This window comes from Condylostylus longicornis, unplaced genomic scaffold (assembly GCF_029603195.1).
Source record: "Condylostylus longicornis isolate FDR11 unplaced genomic scaffold, ASM2960319v2 ptg000040l, whole genome shotgun sequence".
Classification (NCBI taxonomy): Eukaryota; Metazoa; Arthropoda; class Insecta; order Diptera; family Dolichopodidae; genus Condylostylus; species Condylostylus longicornis.
In genome coordinates this window covers 17001374-17023622 of record NW_026578009.1, presented here as the reverse complement: position 1 = coordinate 17023622, position 22249 = coordinate 17001374, and the positions used below count along the sequence as shown (strand labels likewise).

Sequence of the window (22249 nt, the reverse complement as noted above, 5' to 3'; positions counted from 1 at the left end):
AAGTATTCCAGGTAAACTGATTGTAGGAAGTTAGAATTTTTCTTTCACTTTTTTACCATAATGGTCGTAAGTTTAAAATGTCAGAATTTTGAATTTTTGTTAGAATAGCTATTTGTGAATTTGCCTAACGTCTTATTTTTATCAGACATTCTTTTAGGGAAAATTTAAATTTATCCTTTTTCGATCTATACGACAATGCAAATGTTGTATATTTTTATATAAAACACATAATATAGATATTTTTACATTTTAATTATTTTTTATAATAGCATTTAATTGTATACTAAATCAACATGAGCCCTTCATAATGACGAAGTCTGCTTATACAATCTAAAACGAAATGGAATCAGCAGAACGGCTGGATCTTTTTCGTGATGCGATTCTGGTTTTGCTTTTCTAAATAGTAACCTGTTTAAGTTTAACAGTAAATATATGCCTCCGCAAAAGCTTCAAATTTGTTATTTGTGGAAACGAGCTGGAAAGTTAGTAGTACGTATATGTTAGATCTAATTTATTAAAAAAGCCTTCTCTGCTTAAGACTAATTAGCTGGTTATTTATTTTCACTAAATATTTTATTTAAAAGCGCTATATTTATTTAAAAAATATTCGTCATTTATTTAATGTCTGTCTTATTATGTTATATTAAAAAAAAAGCTTTGAGCGGCCTTTGTGACCCAATTAGAGGTTTTCAGCGGATATAATACTGAGATTAGCGAGTAACTTCAGAGATAGTGCAAATTTGAGTGGATCGCAAATCACAAAAATCTAATTGGTGACGCTTACTCGTAAATGAAAAATTAAAAGGTATAATTAAATTTTTTGGTAAGAAGAAATTTTCATTTTTTGAATTTGTTTTTGCAGAAATTTAATAAAGCTTATAGTCTCAACGAAATGAGTTGCCTACAATTGAAATTTCGATAGAGACAATTCTCTCTTCGAGCAAAATAAAGAACAAAAAAAAATTCAGTTAAAATTAATTCATTGACAGCTAGAATTTGGCAAAACTTAAGGCTTCTATTCCTACACTTTACCAACCGCGAGTAAAATGGTGTTAAAAATGTCAAAAAACAAAAGCGACATTAAAACAGCAGTTTTTTTAAAATTTATATTTTAACTGAAATGTTTGTTTTCAATGTTTATTTTTTTTAGATTTTGTGGGGTTTAAAAAATATTTAAGATTTCGACGTAATTAATTCCTAAAAAATGGAATTTTTCGGGCTTTGCGCATAGCTTTTATAGGTTGGGAAGAAAATAAAAATTTTCTACAGAAATGTGAGATCCATTTTGTACATGTAAAGTTGCAATGATTTTATTCTGAAGGGTTTAAAAAATTTTTTAAATATTAATACATGAACAGGCTGCCGAAAAAGAGAAAACTTGGTTTTCTGTTTTAGTTGTATTATGAAAATAAATTACATAATTCCACTTGTCTTATAAATTTTTTTGCACCGTAACATATATTTTTCCATATATAATGGTGCAGGACGATGTTAAACAAGGCATACTAAAAATAACCGAATTTCAAGTTTTGAAGCCAAAAATAACCCAAATTGATAAATTATATGACTCGATTAAAATTATATGAAAAATTACATTGAATAAGTTTAATAACTGCTACCAATACTTCCAAATATTCCTTGCTATTTATTGTACAATAAGAAATTTTTTTATTACAAAATTAATTGATTTTTATGTAAGAGGTTTATACTTTCTATCAACTTAAAGAACAAAAATTATTTTATGAAAATTGGAATCAATTTGTTTGCATGTTTTGAATTATTTATTCATAATAACATAAGTACATACATATGAGTATGTATAAAGTTTTTATATTTTATAGGCAAAAGAAAATGATTACCATTGAATTTATAGAGTTATTCCTTTCTTTTGAAATCTTTGTGTGTGAATGTAAATTGATTTTGAAGTTTTTCTCCATTTTATTCAAAAATATTTTAAACTTTCCATAAAATTTATATTGTTTTATATGACCTGATAGAAAATTTATCTAAAATTTGCATTTAATAGTATTTTACACTTTGAAAACTGGAAGCTTTATTATTTTTTTTTAAAACCAACTTTTTTATATACATACATACATGCAATTATGTATTTATAAAAATGGTTGATTGTATACGCATTTGGTCAGTTTTTCTCCTTAATGAAATTGTGATACATAATTTCATAATTTTTATTTATCTTTTTTATAATTAATTTCAAATGTGTATTTATTTAATAACTATAAATATTTACTAAAATTTATTATTTAATTAGCACATATTCACTTTTCACTTCATAAATTTAATAATTAACATCTTAACTTCAATAATAACGAATGTATTGCAAATTGTCATAACAGTGATCACGTTTTACTTTTGTTAATTGTAATATAGACGCTGAATTAGAATTGACTTGACGCGTTATTAACTAGTTTCTTTTATTCATAGATATTATTTTAGTCTTAGTTCTGTTAATTTTTTTGTTCAATAAGTAAATATTAGTTTAGTCTAAATTATTTCGTTCTATTGCAAGATTAGAACTGACCGTTAATGAAATTTACATAAATATGACTGTCATATTTCTGTTCTATGGACTGTGACTCGATTATTTTCTTTTGAATGCTTTTTTAGTTTTATAAAAGTGAAGATACGAAGGAAAGCGTATTAAAAAATTTTTAATTTTTTTATATTATTTTGCTTTTTGTTTTTTCTTATTTAGTAATTTTTTATTCATATTTGTCGCTTTAAAAAAATCACGCAAATCAATCAATTAATTAAAATCAATTAGGAAGTATTCAAAGTTGTGCGATATTCTATATTGCTTTTAAAATAAAACTGAGATATAGAAAATATTTCCAACCACTGCAAAATCTTACAAATTTTAAGGCACATTTCCTAAATATGAACTATAAATAGAATATATTTTGGATATTTTGTGAAAATTTTATTTTTAATTAAAGATAGTTTTGGTTTATGTACGCACGTGCATAGCATAGGTACTCGTATATATGTATATAATTCAAAGAATATTATTAATGAATTAGTGTTTATTAATTTGTATAGACATTATATGCAAATTATTTTCATGGTGTTGATGAATTTGAAAATATTACTGATTAAAGTTGTGTTCTTAAATTTTACTAAAAATATTTCGAACAAAATTCTAAAATTTTACTAAAAATATTTGGAACAAAAGATTAATTCCTTTATTAATTGTGGATTCATAATTGTGCCGTCATTTTAAGTAATCGTTTAAAAAGACTTCGAACATAAAAACTGTTGAACAATCACTTATCATACAAAAAATTTTAATTTTTGATTTTTTTAAAATCAGCTTTTTTTTCAGAATAAAATTGTTATTTAAACATAAAATTGTAAATTTTTCACAAGTAAAAAGTATGCGAATGCTTTCGTATGCAATGATTTTTCGATTTTTCATTGAGAATTTTTATTTTATCGTTTTTAATTTATTTTTCAGTATTATAAATAATATTTTTCTGTAATAATTTTTAAAGATATCGCAGAATAATTTGGACACTGATCTGCGATTCTAATTTTCGTATATAACTTTTTAATTATTCATCTTGTATTTGTAAATTTTAATAATTTATATAAAATTAATAATTTCAATGACAATGACAATGAAATATCAAAAGCGGAAATTTTAGAAATTAACATTTTGCTGAAAATAAGATTGCCAGATTTTGGAAGTTGGAAAAAGAATTTTAAGTTTAACTATAAGTATCCAACCACAGTACATTTAACAAGAATCACAAAACTTTTATGGAAATAAATAAAAAAGTTAGAAATTTTAGAAGTTATAAAAGGAAAAGGTGGTTCAGCAAATAAATATAATGAGATCAATTACATTCTCAGTTTCAATATTTTTGTATACCTGATATTTAACTACAAATAATGATAAATTTTTATTGAAAGCCAAGTGAATTCGAATTTGCTTTTTAGCCATTTTCCAAAAAAAAAATTTAAAAAAGTGCTTATTATTTTCACTTTATTTGTTATTTCGTCCATTTACAATTCTACACCTCAGCCTTTAAGATAAAAACTGAATATTTATATACAGATACATTTTTATTAGAAACTTATTTTTACCAATCTATCCTTTATCTAGATTTTTACCAATCTTCCCTTTAAAAGTTATAGCCCTTAAAACTCTCAAAAATATCGTTTTTGCCTATTTATTGTGTCAAACCTATTGTTTTAAATTCTTTTTCTAGCTCCGAAGAGTATAATAAAAAATTACAATAACGAAATGCCGTTGCAATTAAACGTTATCTTAAAGCCGTTTTTTTAATTATTTTTTTATATCGGTTTTGTTCTAGATAGTATCTAGATTTTACAATTGTAAAATATTTTATTATGGTAAGAGGAAATCTTTTTCCACCTTTCTCCCCTTTCAAGTTCAAAATTTTCATTATAAAAATTATTTATATTCGGGTTTTTGGCGCCTTATATTCCGGAAACGGCAAGCTTTTCTAAGTTTCTGTAAAGCCAAAAAAATAATGATAAATGCCATCAGAAAATATAATTATGTATGTATATGCATATCTTTATTTAATTTTAACTTACTTAACCCTCAAATTAATAAGCGTTTGTTTTAATTTTTATTTTTCTTATCTGAAGTGTACACGATAAGTTTATATATATTTGTTGCACAACGGAACTTTTGGATTTGGAAAAGAAAAAATGTTTGATACGTCTAAATGTGCAATCCATATTTTATATCAATTTTATAACAACCGATTTATATGTAGAACCAGCAGAGCTTAAAATAAAAGACAATTTCCTTTACACAATAAGTAATTTCCAACAACTCTTGCGATTTTCATACAATTTTGGAAATTATTTTCATTTTCCTCTTGGCATTACTTTCACGGCCATATTGTGTATATGGCATTATTTTCTATGGTTAGGGTATTTTATTGACGGTTCTGATTGTTCTTGCTACAAAGTCTTATGAATTTTTAATATTTTCTTCAGAAATTTAATTTTTTGTCCATTGCAGTTTTTCGAGTATACATAAATACATATTTATACAGCGTATTTCGTATAAGGTGGCAAATAATTTCAGAGATGATTCTTTGATCAATTTACAGGTAAGACCGAAATTATAATCATTTCTTTATGCGCAAGAAAAATTTTCTACCTTTTTATACAAGACCTACAAAATGAAATATAAACCTACAAAAACAAAATTAAAAGTAAAATTTTTTTTATAATGTATTTTATGGCCGTATGAAATAAAAAGTCACTACTACATGGTATTTCATACTACTCGTATTAGGTAATCAGGTATACCAAAGTATTTTTAAAAACAATCTAAAAGTTTGGCATATAGTTTTTTGAATAATAGAATTTTGATATTTCCGCCTGATATTTTATTCCCATATTATACTTCTTCAAGTTCGACATACCACATAAATTTTATATGGTATGCCGAAAAATAATCGAAAAAAAACATTTAAACTATGAAACTGTTTTTATAAACTCACTTATTCTTTTGAAACTATAAGGAGAAAATATTTTTTGTCTTCACTTATGAAAAATTTGATGGATACTTAAAATATCAAAATGCCTGGGCTATTTTTATTTACTACGCACCACTCATAATCTTGTCTTAAAGGTAAAGATTCCAAAATAGAATTTACTAAATATCCTTAATGAATAGGGTCTATAATTACAATTATATACGACAAGTTTACCATTATTTTAAATACTTAATAAGTTATTTCGATTCGATTGATTTAATATTTAATTTTAATTGAAGTGTTCTTAATTACCTTTAAGCATAGATAGAGTCATAAAAATTGTAAAAAAAATTCACTTCTAAAAGGAATATGAATTTACTTTATTATCCTTGTTTATCAGTTAAAAATTAATTTCAATTTAGCCAATAGAAAATTATTTAAAATAAGGAAAAGCAATTAAAATACTTTTGGAAAATTGAAAGTTGATATTCAGAATTTTTTAACATTAAATTTTATTGCCCTTACGTACATAAAAAAGACAATTAATGAAAATTTGCATCTGATTCAGACTTTATTTAAAAAAAATGAATTTCTTTGATTTTTTTTCCGCAATCTATTTAGATATTGATGAAAATCCTCTAATGACTTAGATACCAATTTCAATAAACATTAAGAACACTTTAATTGCATTGGATTCAATATCTAGGAACTCCTTTTCTTTCGAATAAGTAGGAGAGTTTATTAAAAGTGCTTATTAAATTCCACATACTAATATCACTACTTTTCTAAATAAAAGTCTTATTTGAGACACTTGAGAATTTCCACTTTTTCTGTTATTGTGGTTGAATAGTGCTTGAATTTTTAAAATTTGTTCTAATAATGACAGTTTTATCAAATTTGAAACGACCGTTGCAGCACAATAACAAAAATTCTGTTTGATGAACTTACCAGAAAAATAATTGTAATGACATACAAAGTTTATATGATTAATATTTTCAAATCTGGACATTCTTATTGAAGCCGGTTATTAAGTTTGATATATAAAAAGTATGCAAGAATTTCGTTTGAATGCTTTAAAAATAACCCCAATGTTCATTTATGGTGAATTTTTGATATACGAGTAATTTATAATTGGATTCATGCGTCATTGTTTATATTGTTTTGTAATTTTATAGCGTACAGTTACGAGAACTAAGATTAATTTAAATGTTATTTAAGAAGTATTGAAAGTACTTCTACTAAATGAGAACAAAATTAGCCTACACACTGATTTCTTGCTTCAACAAAAAACATGCTACAATTGTATATGCAAATTTACACTTTATAAAATAGAAGTACAAGTGATAATAGGATGAAAATATAAAAAGGAAAATTAGAACGAAATGTTTGATTTTTTAACGCTAACTTTAATGTTATTAAAACACAAAAAGTCTCCAATAAATTTCATTAAATTTCCACTTAAGCATTTCAATGTCAATATTTCTTCTTTCTATTTCTTCCTCCATTTTAGTTTGAGATACAAAAGAACAAAATTTTACAGCAAAAATGCAAAAATAATAATTACCGACCGTATTGTGTATACAATAGGTAGGTTATGTGATGGCAACAAATTTTGCATATCGAGTTTTCGGTGGGAATGCACTTCTCCATTATAGGGAAGTGTAAATAAACTATTTTTAGCAACCTGTCGGTCTGTCGATCTGTCGGTCTGTGTGTACGTGTGTATTTCGAGTTCTGCTGAACCGATTTTGATGAAATTTTATATGTAAGTTTATTTGGACCATGGCACGGATTGATCAACTTTTGGAATATATCAGGCCTCGGGAACTGCACTTTTTAGCGGGCCTGTTTTATATTTTTGACCATTTTAAAGAAACTATTCAACCGATTTGCTTGAAATTTCATATATAAGATTCGCTCGACCGTCCGCGAAACTTCCTAACTTTCAGAAGAAATCAGGCGTCAGCAACTGGACGTTTACTATACGGGCCAAATATACATTTTTGCGTATATAAAAAGAAATAACCAACCGATTTCATTGAAATTTAATATTTAAATTCTTCGTATGAAAATAATGAACATATAAATTTTTTGGAAAAATCAAAGATGGAATTTCTTAAAATTTGATATTTGAGCTCTGGTTGTTACCGAAACTAACTGGTGAGCATTTCAAGGAATTCGGGTAGAACAAAGCAAAATTCTACTAAGAGCCAATTTTAAATTTTTCTAGGTATGTTAACTATAAGCTTACTAATGTCCTAAAAATTGGAAAGAAGTATTTAACAGACATTCTTATAATATTCTGTAACATTTTCACTTAACTAGACAGTACACATTGCGGTCGATTATGTGCTGACCACATCAGCTATATTGTTACTATATTCACTATTGTTACTATATTCAATCGATAATTTCTTTTAAAAGGAAGCACTACGTAGTGGGACGTTTTTTTTTTGTTTTTAGGGTCATTGTGTCAATTATAAAGAAAAAAAATTTAAATCTTTTTTAATTTCCGGTAAGTATTTTTTTCTTGTAATATATTGTGTAACTCATAAATTTGAGCAAAGGTATAGTGAAATATTAAGAGATGGAAATCAGTGTTCTTTTTAAGAATTTAAAAAATATTTCATTACAGACTTAACAAAAGCATTAAAAAATGGGTATAATTTCTTTTTAAGAATATTGAAAAAACTAAATGATGAAAGAATTAATTGACCTTTGTAAAAATTTAATGTTAATTAATGAACAGAAATATCTGTTTACATCTAAAAGCTTAGAAAATGTTTTAATGGGGTGATAAGTGAACATTTATTTCAAGAATACCTTTTGGGATAAATTTTCTTTTTGAAAAACATATATTAAATCTTTTATTTATTTATACTCAAAAAGATATCTTAATTATTATTTTTGAATTGATTTCAAAAGATATTCAAGAATTTCGTAAAATTAATTAAAACATAAAGAGAACCATATGACAACTTATATACATATACCAAAATATCCTTAAAACAATATAAAAATTGCTTTGCCTTCTTTTCCCTGTTTGTATATATTACGCTATATATACTATGCACTCAATTAATGAATAGAGCAATAACAAATTGTATGCTAATTAAATAAAGTTTGGTCAAACCAATGGTTTGTATTCTAGCATTTTTCCCTTCAACAATTAGTGAAAATACTGCTTTTAAATACAGTCTATGTATATTTTCGTTCATATACGAAACTATTTCTAGGATTGCAAATATTTAGGATGAACGATTTATGCAGTCTTTGAAATAGAGCAAAAATTAATATAAAGAGGGGTTAACATAATGCTCGATTTTAAGGGTTAATTGTGTGAGATAAGAAAAATAATTATATTTCTTAATGCCATGGAATTTATCGTTAGCTCTTTACGTTTATAGAAATTTGAAAAAGCTTTGCGGTGTCAAAAATTCAAATTTTACAAATTTCAAGATTCGATAAGTTGAGAAGGGGTGGAAATGGAAAAAAATTTTCTTCTAACGAAATAAACTATTTATTAGTATCTTAAACCTGCTAATTTCAGGCTCCTACAACCTGGGGTCTAGAAGAAAAACGACTTTAAATATTTGGAAAAAATGGATTTTAGATAACGGTAAATTTGAACGGCCATTTTGTTTTCTTAAAGTTTAACTGTAGTATGCCAGGATAGGAGAAGCAAGCCACTGCCTTTCTGCGCTTGAAAAATTTGAAAAATGCTTACGGTTTCATTGCAACAAATAGTTAAAAACGACCATTTTTAGGATTTTTGGGGGGTATAACTTTTAGAGGGGAAGAGATAGAAAAATTTTTGTTCTACGGAAATAAGTTTCTAGTAAAGATCTATGTACGTATTAAGTTTCAGCTTTCTATCTTCAAGGGTGTAGAAGTTTTGTAAACAAAAAAGTGTCTGACGAACGGGCGGACTGACGGACGGACAGATGGACGGACGGACAAAGTGAAACTAATAAGCACTTTTTTTCAAAGATTTTTTGGAAAAGTGCTAAAAACAGAGAACGATCGCAATTAATAAGTTGCCAGTAATTGAATAGCTCTTATATTTTAACACTCATAAGAACCAATGTTTGTTCAATAAATTGAAATCATTTCGTGATTTTTCTTCTTCATTTCCCAGTTGAATTAATTAGTTGAATAAGATACCAATGATTTAACACCACGTAGATAAGTTAAACAAAAAAAAAAATCGTTTCATTTCTTCTAAAACAAAACCAGCGTAATCAAAATCATACTCTATCCCATAGTCACCAATGACATATTTGTTTGCCCATTTGGGTCGCAAATGTACTTGTTTTTTAGTTACACTCTGTTGAAAAAAAGGTTCGGAATTTCGTATTAAATATGCACAATATTTTACTGGCAAAACTATGAAGTTAAAAGCATTTATTTATATGTAGGAAAAGTCCGGTACCATTATTTTTCAACAGGCTGTAGCTCAAAAACGAGTATTGATTTGGAAATTGACCAAAGAACCATCCCTGAAATTATTGGCCAGCTTATGCGAAACACCCTGTATATAGGATGAACAGTTGCCCACTTTTCATTTTTTCAGTCATTTGAATGAAATAGTATTCCACAATCATCAATATAAAAAAAATAAATAAAACTTTTAAATTTTCGTAAAACGTCACCCGAATGTTGTATTAATATCCAGAGCTTTATGGTAGCATCTGAAAGATTTTTAAATCATTTCATACTCTGTATTGATTGTTATCATTATTTCGATCTTTGTGGTATTCTGCACGGAATGACTCTTTACAAGAACATATAACCAATTTTTTGTTGTTTATATAATATTTTCCATTACAGTATTAGTTGGTCGACTTCAAATTCTTACATTTTGCTAATTTTTTAATTTAGATTAGGGATAAATATTTCAAAATAATTACAAAAAATGTTCCATATGTATAGTTATTCCATATTCTTTATATATTTTGCTTGTTATTCGCACCATATTCACATCACATCTAAAAAATTTATAAAAAACAAGTAAAAACGTTTCAGTCGGTATAAACCGATTGAATTATACCCTACACCTTTCGTTATTGTGTAACAATTACCTGTGAAATCATTCTATAGAAACTTCACGAACATGTCTGACCTATAATTGGATATAATCGGACACACAACTGCCGAGTTTCTTGAATCTGACTTTATTATTTTTCCAAATATTAAGAATAAGCTTTATGACTTGTATGGGAGCTACTCGAACCTGTCAATCAATCCCACCAAAACTTTAGAAATATATTAGACCTATAATTGGACACATGACTGCCAAGTTTCATGAATCTGACTTTATTATTTTTCCAAATATTTAAAATTAGCTTCTGGAGTTGTATGGCAGGTACCCGAACCTGTCAAGCAATTGCTCTTAAACTTCAGAAATATATTTGACCTATAATTGGACACATAACTGCCAAGTTTCATGAATCTGACTTTATTATTTTGCCGAATATAAAAAATTTGCTGTTGGAGTTGTATGGCAGCCACCCAAACCGGTGCAGCTACTCCATTATAATTTTAAGAGCACGTGTAGAATATAATTGGACACATGTATACAAAATTTTATATTTATAGCTTTATTAGTTTTTAAAATATTTAAAATAAACTCTTTGAGTTGAATGGCAGCTACCCGAACCCGTTTTCCGAATTAGTCCAATAACAATAGGGTTCGTCCTTGGCACAAAAGAAAAAACTTGTGAAAGTTTAGTGTCGATTTCATTATTCGTTTTTGAGTTATCGTGCGATTGATATATGCTTGAAAAATTCTTTCTTAGTAGCTCAAAAAAGAAAAAAATCTGATGTGGTCAGCACATAACCGACCGCATTGTATATTGTCTAGTTAAATGAAAGTGTTACAGAATATTATAAAAATGTCTGTTAAATACTTCTTTTCAATTTTTAGGACTTTAGTAAGCTTATAGTTAATATACCTAGAAAAATGTAAATTTGGCTCTTAGTAGAATTTTGCTTTGTTCTATCCGAATTCCCTGAAATGCTTTCCAGTAAGTTTCGGTAACAACCAGAACTCAAATATCAAATTTCAAGAAATTCCATCAATTCGTTCCGTAGATATGGTGAAAAATGTAAAATCGGCCCGCACATCAGTTTGCGAGCCCTGATCTTTCCAAAAAATTTATATGTTCATTGCTTTAGTATGAGGAATTTATATATTAAATTTCAATGAAATCGGTTGATTATTTCTCTTTATATACACAAAAGTGTATGTTTGGCCCGTAGTAAACGTCTAGTTGCCGATGCCTGATTTCTTCCAAAACATAGAAATTTTCGCGGACGGTCGAGCTGAGCTTATATATAAAATTTCAAGTAAATCGGTTGAATATTTTCTTTAAAATGTTCAAAAATGTAAAACAGGCCCGCTAAAAAGTGCAGTTCCCGAGGCCTGATATATACCAAAAGTTGATCGATCCGTGCCATGGTGGAAACAAACTTACATATAAAATTTCATCAAAATCGGTTCAACCGAACTTGAGATACACGCGTGCACACACAGACCGACAGACCGACAGACCGACAGACCGACAGGTTGCTAAAAATAGTTTATTTACACTTCCCTACTATGGAAAAGTACGTTCCCACCGAAAACTCGATATGCAAAATTTGTTGCCATCACATAACCTACCTATTGTTTACACAATACGGTCGGTAAAAAAAAAATTATATTTCGGAAAAATTATCAGCCATTGAAAAAAAAAATTTTTTTTTGAGGTTTGGTGTGTTTATTTTTACTAAAAGCCGTTGAAATTTCTCGACTGCTTGTGGTAGCTGCCATACAATCTCATAAGTTATCTATGAAAAGCACTATACATAAAAAACAAGAGGTTGTATGAGACTGCATGTTAATTATCTCCGACATTTAAATTCATTAATTCGCACGGACATCACAGAGTTGACACAGTCAACTATATCTATTTTGTTTTTTTAATTTTTTGTATCAAACCGTTGCTATAATTTCAAAATTTTGTTTCCTAATCGGGAAACGTTTGCAAGTTACAAAGGACTGGATGTTAGCGCTTATTTTTTTATAGCAATCTATATAATTAAATATTGCCTTCTGTGTATGCTGTTATATGATGCTAAGTTAAATATTCGAGAAACGTTTAAACCAAATAAACGGCAAATTTATTCAAAATTTTTACTGTTCTCTTCCTTCATTCAAAACCAATCATAATTAATAACACAATAATTTTGATAATTATCAATTATCGAAAATTATTGTGCATTATGGTGTTGATTTGACGTTAAGATGACACGTTTTCGCTTCATATTAATCAAATGCTTACTGGTATTTTATTTGCTATTATTTAATTTCTAACTATTGCATGAGATTTTGATTGGAATATATATGGACTTATATGGAACGATAGCATTGTTTTTTTAATGAAATATGCGGCCCAGCAAAATGTAATTTGTTGAAGAGTTTTTATGATTTTCGTAAAATTACGAGATATAATTATATACTGATACTAACATTCACTTCATATAAATATATGAATGTATAGATAACATATATACATATATTCAAATGTGAATATTAGAACCTCAGGTCATCGAAACTAATTTTATTTAAACGACTATCGTTGCTTTTGAATGCCAATCCAATCACTTCTCTAAGAGTTAATTAGGGGTAATGTTTTTAAGAAAGTGTTATATTACATAAATAAGTTTGGCTCAAATTAAAGATTGTATTAAGTGCTACACTTTTCTCTTCAACAAGTGAAAATACTTCTTTTAAAAACAATACATCTATATACTATTCAAGGATTGCGTACATTTAAAGCATTGCATGCAATCTTTGAAAAAAAAATTTGAAAAGGTTTTAACATAATGCTTAAATTTAAGGGCTATTTGCGCGAGTTAAGAAAAATAATTATATTTTCCATTGGCATGATGTTAATTTAGCGTTAACCTCCTGCATTTAAAGAAATTTGGAGAAGATTGCAGTTTCGGAAATAAATATAAGGTCCCAAATTTCGAATTTTACAAATTTCGTGAGGCGATAACTTGATAGGGGGTGGAGGTGGAAAAAAAATTTTTTCCAACGAAATGAACTATTTATCAGTTTCTAAAAGCTACTAAAGTTTCAAACTCCTAGAGCCTGCGGTCTAAAAGAAACACGATATTAAAAACAGTAAACTTTAACGGCCATTTTGTTTTTTTAAAGTTTAAATATGCTATGCTGGTGTAGATATAGCTCGCCACTACATTTCTGCGGTTACGGAATTTAAAAAACATTCGTGGTTTCGTTACAATAAATAGCAACAAAACGACATTTTTTGGACTTTGAAAGACTATAACTTTTAGAAGGGGAGGGGGATAGATAAAAATTTTATTCTTCAGAAATAAGTTTCTGGAAAATAGTTATGTAAATATGTATAAAATTTCAGTTTTTTATCTTCATGGTTGTAGAAGTTTTGTAAACCTGTCCACGGAGGGACGGAATGGCGGACAAAGTGCTAAAAAGTAGGCACTAGAATATCTATCTATAAACAAATTCCTTAACTGACTAGCTAAAAGCCTTTTTCTTCTGACTTCTGTTAACAACTTCAAAATTTGATAGGAAAACAGTTTGCGTTTTTCTTGTAGCATGCAATAAATAAAGCCAGCAAAAAATAGAAGGACGCAATGAGCTTTTCAACAGGATACAAGAAAAGGATAATTTCAAGACAGGGGAACACTTTTTCTTTCAACAAATGCAGATACTGCTTTTGTAAACAATCTAGAACTGTACTACATTATTAAAATTACTTTCATTCATATATGAATAATACTCACAAATTGCATACTTTTGGGATAAGCTATGTATTCAATCTTTGAGATAAACAATTTAAAGCGGCGTTAATGCTCAAATAAAAGGGTTTATTGCTTGAATTGAGAAAAATAATTATATTTTTTAGTGGCGTGGAATTTACCTTTAGCCTTCTGCATTTATACAAATTCTGAAAAGCTTACAGTTTCGGAAATTTAATGTGTCAAAAATTCAAATTTTATAAATTGCGAAGGACGATTTTTTCAAAGTTCAAATATGGTATGCCGCGGTAGAAGAAGTATGATCTCTTGTTGTGCAGTACTCCAATGTTTCCAGCATTTAGTTGGAATATTAAATATTTAATTTGTAAAACAAACTTCAAACATATCAAATACATAATTATGTATTGGTCCATAAGAATAATTATGTATTGGTCCATAAGGGTAATCATGTACTAATCATACAATAATAATAAATAAAGTTTAGTATAATGGAGTATATTAAGGTATAATGGAGCCAAGCCAAGCAAGAGTTTGCAAAGTAGCACTTTTCGCTCGAACAAGTGAAAATACTGCTCCTAAAAACAGTTTATTACATTTTAAATTAATTTTGTTCATACGTATATAGCAACATTTTTAAGAAGCTTGCACATATTCAGGATGACACAAAAAAAAATTGAAGAAGTCGTTAACATAAGTGACAAATTCAAAGATTAATTAAGACAGCTGAACCAATTTTGATGAAATTTTATATGTGAGTTTCTAAATTTTTCCATTATGTTTTCCAATTTTGGCTATTGCACGGTTGATTAACTTTTGGCATAAGTAATGACTCGAAAACTGGACCTTTTGCGGTCGATTTTAGCATTTTTTACCATATCAAACGATGGTGTTTCTTAAAATTTGATATTTGAGTTCTGGTTGTTACCGAAACTGACTCGCGAGCTTTTCAGGGAATTTGGGTGGCACAAAGCGAAATTCTAATTACGCTTTCATAGGTATATTACCTAAAAGCTTGCTAACTTCCTTAAAATTGAAAGAAAGTGTTCAAAAGGCATTTTCATAATCTTCTGTAACACTTGCGCTAAACTAGACAATGCATATTGCGGTCGGTTATGTACTGATCATATTTCATAAATATAAGACGTCTAAAATTTAAAGTTCACAAACTTCGAACTGTGATAATTGTAGAAATGATGAGCACAACTTACAGCCTAGAAGGAAAACAATATCAAAAATTTGAAAAAGAAACAGTTTTCAGATAACAGTTAATTTAAACGGCCATTTTGTCATTTCCATGCTAATATATTCTATGATGTGGTGGAAAAAGTCAGCCACTGCTTTTCAGTGTTTGGAGTTAAAAGTGAATAAAATTACAAGAAATCCGCCTTACACTGAATTTTATTTTTAAAAAATTTCAATTATAATACGTCAACTTAAAAAATCTTTTCCAATTACCTTGCGCAACAAACAAAACGTGTATAATTGAAATGGTTACAGAAATTAATTTAAAATTTCTAGAATTCAATTTCTAATATCCTTTTTCAGAAAACCTAAAATGTCATGTTAGGAATAAAATAAATTTTTCATTTTACCCATACAAACGTATGCTCGAAGGGTATACTAAATTTGCCTTACCGTTTGTAACGCTAATGGAAATAATGGTCTGAGATATAGACTTTTTGATCAGCGTCGAATTCTGAGTCGATTTAGCTTTACCTGTTGATCCGTCATAACGATAACTCAAAAACTAATTCAGCTAAGTTCAACAAATTTTAAATTGTTTATGATCGAGATACTGGTTCGGGTACCTTCCACATAACTTCCAAATTTATTTGCCAATATCTCTGAAACTATAAAGGTTGCGGTATTGGAATTTCGCACAAGCAAATATATTAGTAGGGCCAATGCATTTGATAAAAGTCGTTGAAATTTCTTGACTCATTGTGGTAGCTGCCTTACAACTTCATTAGTAGTTTGGTCATATTTCAGAATATATTGAAAGTACTGAAATTTTGGCTATGGCATAAATTCGTACGGGTATCACAGAATTGACACGGCCAACACTTTTTTTTCTCGTTTTATATTTTTTTTAACCTTATGCTGATAAATAAAAATAATTAAATTGGACAACTTAAGCTTTTTTTATTTATTTTTGAATTTGTTAAATTTTTGGGGTTAAATTAAAGAAAGAATAATTTAATAATAATTGAAGATTGAAAATGTACAACGTTAAATTGTTAAAGAATAAAAAAATTATTTTCCAATATTGGCACTAGATTATTAGATTCAAATTTTCCTCTTCTTTTTGACATATCTTGAAATAACTGTTTTTATGGCAGCTTACACCATCTTATTTATATAGGGTTTCTCGTAACAAAGTGCACTGCTATATGCTATTGTATAGGCCCTCATGGGTAGACGAAACTTTTGGATGGAGACCATTTTCACAGCTCAACCGGTTCGGAGCTACAGGGGCTTAAAGTCAACCTTGACAACTGAGCTTCAATTTGCTGTATGAGTCATCACACTTCCTGATCTGGTTTAGGAGTTATTGAGAAAAATAGAGTACTGTAAATGTTATTTTATACGAAATTTTTTTCTTCAATGACTTAGAAAAAAGTGCAAAAACCGTTCAAAATGATGTCTCTTTTCTGTTATACAAATGCTCAACTTAACAACCGAATTTCCCTCAAATTTACAAAATTTTGACCTGGAGAATAGCCTGTATGTATGTTTCACTTGTCAAAAAATTTTAGAAAAAATATGCCCATTAGTTAAAATGGACTTGTTTTAACTAAAGGGCATATATTTTCTTAAATTTTTAGGTGAGGTTTATAAAATTTATATGTTTTTCAAGATAGAAAGATGAAATTTATATGTTGTGGTTATATAACGTGCTGAAATTTAATAGGAATATTACGTATATGCATTATAACATATGTATTCAATATCTACCATAATACTCGCATTATCTCATATCATATGAAAAAAAGTTTCCTTTCAAACACACCGATATATGGGAATAATTTGAAAACCGTTAAATGAAAAATGCTTAAAAAATCTCTTTAAGGCTTTACGTTTGTACAAACAACGCTAACAAAAACTAAAAAGTTTATTATGAATATTACAAGCTTTAAATATAAGGAACGTATGTACCTATAATTATGTATTAAAAAATAGAACACAGAGAACACAAAAAAAAGACAAGTGAACAATTTCATGTCTACACCACACATTTACGAACATATAGCGCAAGTATTACTGTTTATTTTACCCAAATTTCTTGTGTTCAAATCTGGAAAATTTTATTTATTTTTTTGGTTTCTGTATTGCTGATTTGTATTTTTTAACCTTACAAAAATTCTTAATAAATATTAGATTTTCCGGGTCAGGAATCCCCTGAATTAACGATGTATAAGTATTTTTTATGAACAGATAGAAGTTACGAGTATAATATACATCCATTGACATACATACATATACAATTATATTTGATAGATGTAAACAGGTAGGTATAACAGCTTTATTTTAAAAAATAGCAAATAAACAAAAGCTTTTTGTTAAAAAGAGAATAAATTTATCCTTTTTGTAGACTACCTAATAATTCTAATGCTTTACGAACAAACATTTATATATAAATTTGAACCACATGCCAGTTTTACATAAAACAAATGAGGCATATCATGTTTATATGTATGCAAAATTTACAAAAAATAGACCAATTCAAAATTTCCCATTATTATGGAATTTTCGCAAATTCACATTAATGTTAATTTCTTATTTACAAAAAAACAAACCTAGATGAATAAAACCTATTGGAACGGACTGATTAAACTAATAGAAACTTAAGCAAAGAGACTTTTTCTTAACATATTTTAGGCCAATTCAATAATGTCCCGTAATCGTGAAATAAGTACATTACGTATGCATTGTAGAAATTTAGCAATTATAAAATGCAGATTTGTCACGAAAATGTTGTAACTTTTAAAGGATTTTTTAATTTTAGGCTTTTAAAATTTCAGTAATGGACTAACGTATAACTCCAATATCTCCTAACACATAGTTGTATTAAAGTTGTTTAATGGCAGTTCTACAGACTTAGCTTAAATATTGTTTTTACCGACCGTATTATGTATACAATAGGTAGGTTATATGATGGCAACAAATTTTGCATATCGAGTTTTCGGTGGGAATGCACTTCTCCATAGTAGGGAAGTGTAAGTAGACTATTTTTAGCAACCTGTCGATCTGTCGGTCTGTGTGTGCACGAGTGTTTTGATGAAATTTTATATGTAAGATAATTTGGACCTTGGCACGGATTGATCGACTTTTGGGATATATCAAGCTTCGGGAACTGCACTTTTTAGCGGGCCTGTTTTACATTTTTGACTATTTTAAAGAAACTATTCAACCGATTTGCTTGAAATTTCATATACATATAAGCTTCGCTCGACCGTCCGCAAAATCTCCTAACTTTTGGAAGAAATCAGGCGTCAGCAACTAGACGTTTACTACGGGCCAAATATATATTTTTGCGTATATAAAGAGAAATAATCAACCGATTTTATTGAAATTTAATATTTAAATTCTTCGTAATAAAACAATTAACATATAAATTTTTTGGAAAGATCAGAGCTCGAAAACTGATATGCGGGCCGATTTTACATTTTTCGCCATATCTACGGAACGAATTAATGGAATTTCTTGAAATTTGATATTTAAGTTCTGGTTGTTACCGAAACTAACTGGCGAGCATTTCAGGGAATTCGGGTAGCACAAAGCGAAACTCTACTAAGATTTACATTTTTCCAACCAAATTTACATTTTTCTAGGTATGTTAACTATAAGCTTACTAATGTCCTAAAGATTGGAAAGAAGTATTTAACAGACATTTTTATAATATTCTGTAACACTTTCACTTAACCAGACAATACACATTGCGGTCGGTTATGTGCTGATCACATCAGATTTTTTTTCTTGAGATCTTTTATTAATAATATTAAAGCAATAAAATTTTAATGATTGATTAAATAAATAAATGCGTATACATGTATAACACGTTTCAAATATCTTTAATTTGTTTAGTATAAGAGATACAATATTCTTTTAACGATACAATGATAAGTTTTTCTGCAGAGTGCATTCAAAGTACCAAAGGACTTCTGTATCTTGTTCGTTTCATATTTCATTTTAATAACTATAATATATAATTTTGCTTTTGATATAAGAAAAATTTACAAAAACTAAAATTACATTCGCTGCAGGACAACGGGTAAATGAAAATATTAAAAACGAGGATTATTTTAACCTCTTAAATGATTTAATGTATATCTTTTATTCTAGTTTACAAGGAGTATTAGAAAATGTTTCAATGAACAAATAAAGAGTATTTTGTAGCAATGCTTCATTTCCCAAAGTGATTTGTTATCCTTTAGTAGAAAAATTTACGAAAATCATGAATTAAACTTTGTTTCCAGCAATTTTTTGATTAACGTTTTTTTTTCTTTAACGACACTTATGCGTATATTTCATTTATACGATTAGCAAATAAACATGTTATCTAAGTATGTGTAAACACTTGTGTGAATACACTCAAAAGAAATTCTACGTCATTTCGGCTCTATCGGAATCGTCTTTTATTTTTGCTATATTTTACAATTTGTTCGCCATATTAAATTGGAATTTGTGATTTTTTACCCAATGGAAATTACAAAATCCTTTTAAGTTTAATTTGTATTTTTTCATACCACAGGGGTTGCAAGGTTTATATTTTAGGAAAAGTATTTGAAATAATGGACTAAACATTTCCTTTTCCATAATTTATATAATAATATAAATTACTGAAAAAGAAATGTTGAATCCATTTTATATTTTTTTCAGTACAAAAAAATCGGAAATATAAACTTTAGTACAGTTTCAGGCAATGTCTACTTTTCAAGGAAGCGTTAATGAGAACAATATTGTTTTTAAATAATTTTGCTCAAAAACTTTTATAATTTGGGAACTGTTACATCAAATTAACTGTTATAAGCGTTAATTGAATAACGAATCTAACTTTAGTACTCTATATCTAAAAATTGCTGGAAACCAGCTTGTTTGTTTACTTATTAATCTTGACTTTTAATTCTGCTTGGACCATATACGAGTACAAAAAAAAACCGTCTGCATTTTATTTCAAATTTAAAAATTCAGATTTATTTTAGTTACAATGAAGTCCTTCAGAACTCAATGTACAGGTTTGAAACAACTCTAAAACTTTACTGCTATTTGGCATTAACAGTATTACAGAAATTTTAGATTTTTTGGTATGTAAGGGTTATTTTGTAGGAAACAAGCACAATCAGGTATCAGAAAACATTATTGACCCTTGAAAAATTTAAAATTCTTCTGTATGCCGATTAAATTATTATATTTTACATTTATTTTACATTTTTTAAGAAAGGCAATCCTATATATTTATTAAATTACCAACTCTTTCATTTTACGTATTTTGAGAAAAATATACCTTTAATAATTAAAACCTTTACAAACAAATTAATGTCAACTAATATTCAACACAACTAAAGAATAATATAAAAATATAATATAATAAAACTGGATTAAAACGATGGTTTGTATTGTAAGATACCACATTTCTCCTGACTAGAAGAAAATGCCTATCTTTAAAACAAAACAATTATACCTTCTATTTAAACTATTTTCGTTAATACGCCAAAATTATATACATATGCGAACAAATATTTGTTGCATACTTTCAAGATAAAAACAAATTCAAAGATCGAATTAAAATAAATAGCCAATTACATTTTTTTAAGACTAAATTTCTTTTAATTCCGTAAAAGAAAGGGGCCGTATATATTCCTAGTTTTTTGAAGCGATAATTCAGAAGGGAGTAAATGTGAAAAAATGATGTTACGAGTATAGTAAAATAAGTCATCCATTAATTTGTTAAATGTTAAAATATCAGACTCTTTTATCTTATAGTTTAAAAACAAGATTAGGATAGCGGGAAATTTCGTCAATTTTAAATTTAAAATAAAAATGATAGTGGTTTCGATATCGTAAACTGCCAAAAATGGCATTTTTAACATTTTGGGCGGCAATGATTTTTAGAGAAAAAGATTATTATGCAAAAACCTCTGGACTTTCGCGCAAACATCCATTTGTGTATAAAATTTCAGGTTTATATTCCAAAGAATGTAAAAGTTTTGTAAAAAAAAAAAACACATGGCCGGACGGGCGTGTAAGAGTGAGACAAATAAATTCTTTAGTTTTGTTGAATCGATCTAAATCGACTGAATTATCCTGCACCTTGACAATCTCAGTATACTTGTTTTTGAAATATTTAATATTAGTTTTCATGGTTGTATGGTCGTTACTAGAACCTGTCAGACCATTTCACAAGAATTTTATGTCTGACCTATAATTGGACACATGACTGACAAATTTCATGAATCTAATTTTATTTTTTTGTGAATATTTAAAATTAGCTTTTAGAGTGGTATGGCAGCCACCTGAACCAGTTCAACCATTTCAGTAATATTTTCAGAATATATGTAAAATGTATGTAAATATTTAAAAAAAGACGCCAAGACAATATGTTTGTTAACAACTTTATTAAATATCGATTTTTTGCCTAGCTGTATATCTTTTTACAAAATATACATTCTTATTAGTCGTTGGAAAATTAAGTAAAATGTCTAATTGTGACATGAAAAAATTGAAACTTATTGATCATATTAAAATTGAATTTATAATGTCAGTAATCTGTAAAAAATGTGATAGTGGTTTTATAAATGAATCTTTTCTTCCATGTAGTTTTATGAAGGTTTATGCGGGTCATCCGAAGTGTATGAATGTTAATGATTGCAATATGACAATGATCACTCTAAACCCGAATATCATGTTTCTATGCGATGAATGTAAACAATTATAGAAAACTGTAATAGATAAGATATAATCTGTGTTAGTGA

General features: G+C 27.8%; 1 protein-coding gene across 3 annotated transcripts in view; it reads right to left on the bottom strand.

Moving 5' to 3' along the window:
- LOC129609595 (solute carrier family 22 member 3) overlaps positions 1–22249 on the bottom strand; it is a 58441-nt gene that overhangs the window by 9025 nt on the left and 27167 nt on the right. Inside the window, exon 1 of one of the 3 annotated variants that reach the window (XM_055521611.1) lies at positions 1860–1995. The exons of the other annotated variants lie outside the window; for them this stretch is intronic. Within the exon in view, the coding sequence (XP_055377586.1) occupies positions 1860–1937 (78 nt within the window). The 5' untranslated portion in view covers positions 1938–1995. Of the gene's footprint in view, positions 1–1859; positions 1996–22249 lie in introns of those variants that run through there. 3 annotated transcript variants of the gene reach the window in all.